The 1120-nt window shown below is 30.2% G+C and overlaps 1 protein-coding gene across 2 annotated transcripts in view; it reads right to left on the reverse strand.

Moving 5' to 3' along the window:
* mtg (mind the gap) overlaps positions 1–1120 on the reverse strand; it is a 16157-nt gene that overhangs the window by 4918 nt on the left and 10119 nt on the right. For both annotated transcript variants that reach the window (XM_026811250.1, XM_018019804.2), the window contains one exon: positions 917–1029. In XM_026811250.1, coding sequence (XP_026667051.1) covers positions 917–1029 — 113 coding nt within the window. The remainder of the gene's footprint in view (positions 1–916; positions 1030–1120) is intronic.

The following is a 1120-nucleotide window of genomic DNA, read 5'->3' on the forward strand; positions in this document are numbered from 1 at the left end:
ATTCTATTCAGGTACTTAAGGAAATTCGAAAAAAAACATTTTAAAATTTCATTCTAATCCATGAATTTTTTTCTTTCATTTATTATAATTTCATTAATTCATTAATTTTATCGCTTCCTTTGTATGAATTATTTTCCGGACTCTCATCATTCACGCGTTATTGTTATAGAAAATTGTATGCACGTGAAAATTACATTCACGCACTGATTACGACAAGGTCGATCTCTTGGTCGCGAGTTTGATCGAGATTCTATCGAAATACGTGTTAAAAAAAAGCAAACCCGTTTTATTTTCAGAGAATTGAAAGTTTACATTCACTTGAGAAGAATTTCATTATTACACATGAGTTCATTATCAAGTAAAATGATCACAATTTGTAAAACAGAATCGATCTAAAATGTTTTACTGTACTAATGCTTTTAAAACATTACATTAAAACGAAAATGATACTTAAGTAGTACGAAAAAAAGTACTATAATTTGCATGTCGAAATTTGCATACAAAGAAGTAATTTAATTCCATCTACAATTTAAATGAATATGGGCAGCGAGATTTAGTTCATGATTACGCAAGAGTAGGATTCAGCTGGAATGCATACAATTAACGGAGTAGAAAATTAAAAGGGAACATCTTAGATCTGTGGCAATAACGGTGGAATGCAATCAACTTTTGCATTTGCTCTCATCCATCATAGAATTTCCTTGAACTAATTGTGCAGATGTTTGCATAATAATACGTAGTAAATATCAGGACAACAAGAAAGCACTTAATTGATTATACACGATTGACCCGTTTTTTATTGTAAATTATAAACCTTGAATTCAACGATTAATCAATTTTTCATACGTATTTATATAAACAAATAGAACAAGTTCTCATATTTTGCATTTATATTACTTTTTCATTTAATTCTTACCGTATTACTATAAGCTGGTACACCACCTCTTCCAGTTTGAACACTTCTCCTTTTGGCAGCTTCTACATTAGACAGCGACTGGCTAAATCCAAGTTCGTCGCCCAAGGAAAATCCTATAGTTAACAATGATAGGAACGCAATTATATTACAACAATCGTTTGAACAAATTAAACTTTGATCATGTAATTAAGATAGTAATAAGGG

Source organism: Ceratina calcarata, unplaced genomic scaffold (genome assembly GCF_001652005.2).
Source record: "Ceratina calcarata isolate Rehan_Ccalc_2016 unplaced genomic scaffold, ASM165200v1 scaffold206.2, whole genome shotgun sequence".
Lineage (NCBI taxonomy): Eukaryota > Metazoa > Arthropoda > Insecta > Hymenoptera > Apidae > Ceratina > Ceratina calcarata.